Below are 695 nucleotides of genomic sequence, written 5' to 3' on the forward strand. Positions count from 1 at the left end.
GCGGCCCGGGGCCCCCTGGGCCGGCTGCTGCACCACCAGCGCTCGGCCGCTCCCCGCCCCCAGTTCCAGCTCTCCGAGTGTCTTCCTTGAGGCTTGTTCACATGCGCACACAGAACTGGGGTGCGGGCCAGAGGCGGGGGGTGAGGACCCGCCAGAGGCAGAGCGGGGAGCAGGACAGGCGGCTGGACGAGGCTGAGGGGAGCGGCGGGGTCAGGGGGGATCTCCTGCGCCCTGGGGGTCCCCTCCCGGTGGGGATCGAACTGGGGTGCAGTGGCTGGAACAGCCTCAGAGTGCTGAGACTGAGCCCTGCGCCCCAGGGAGACCCCCTCTTTGAGTTTCTCCAGGAGAGGACCCCGGGCTCCGGGGGTCTCCCCTTAGGGTCACGGGGTTGTGGGCGTCGGGGCCGGGGGCGGCGGGGTGCCGGGCTGACGCTGTCCTGTCCGCAGACACCAACTTCGTGCTGGGCAACGCGCAGATCGTGGGCTGGCCCATCGTCTACAGCAACGACGGCTTCTGCAAGCTGTCCGGCTACCACCGCGCCGAGGTGATGCAGAGAAGCAGCACCTGCAGGTAGGCCGGGGCGGGAGGGCGCCCGCCGCCCGCTGGACGCCGCCCGCTGGACGCTGCCCGCTGGACGCCGCCCGCTGGACGCTGCCCAGTGGGCTCCTGCTGTTCAGTGGATGCCCGCTGCCCGG

The 695-nt window shown here is 72.1% G+C and overlaps 1 protein-coding gene across 1 annotated transcript in view; it reads left to right on the forward strand.

Moving 5' to 3' along the window:
• The window catches only part of LOC105854531, a 20,215-nt gene that overhangs the window by 9,743 nt on the left and 9,777 nt on the right, over nt 1–695 (forward strand). The window contains exon 3 of the mRNA XM_012734206.1: nt 447–570. Within this exon, the coding sequence (XP_012589660.1) occupies nt 447–570 (124 nt within the window). The remainder of the gene's footprint in view (nt 1–446; nt 571–695) is intronic.

The sequence above is a fragment of the Condylura cristata genome, unplaced genomic scaffold, assembly GCF_000260355.1.
Source record: "Condylura cristata isolate star-nosed mole 26May11 unplaced genomic scaffold, ConCri1.0 scaffold00050, whole genome shotgun sequence".
NCBI lineage: Eukaryota > Metazoa > Chordata > Mammalia > Eulipotyphla > Talpidae > Condylura > Condylura cristata.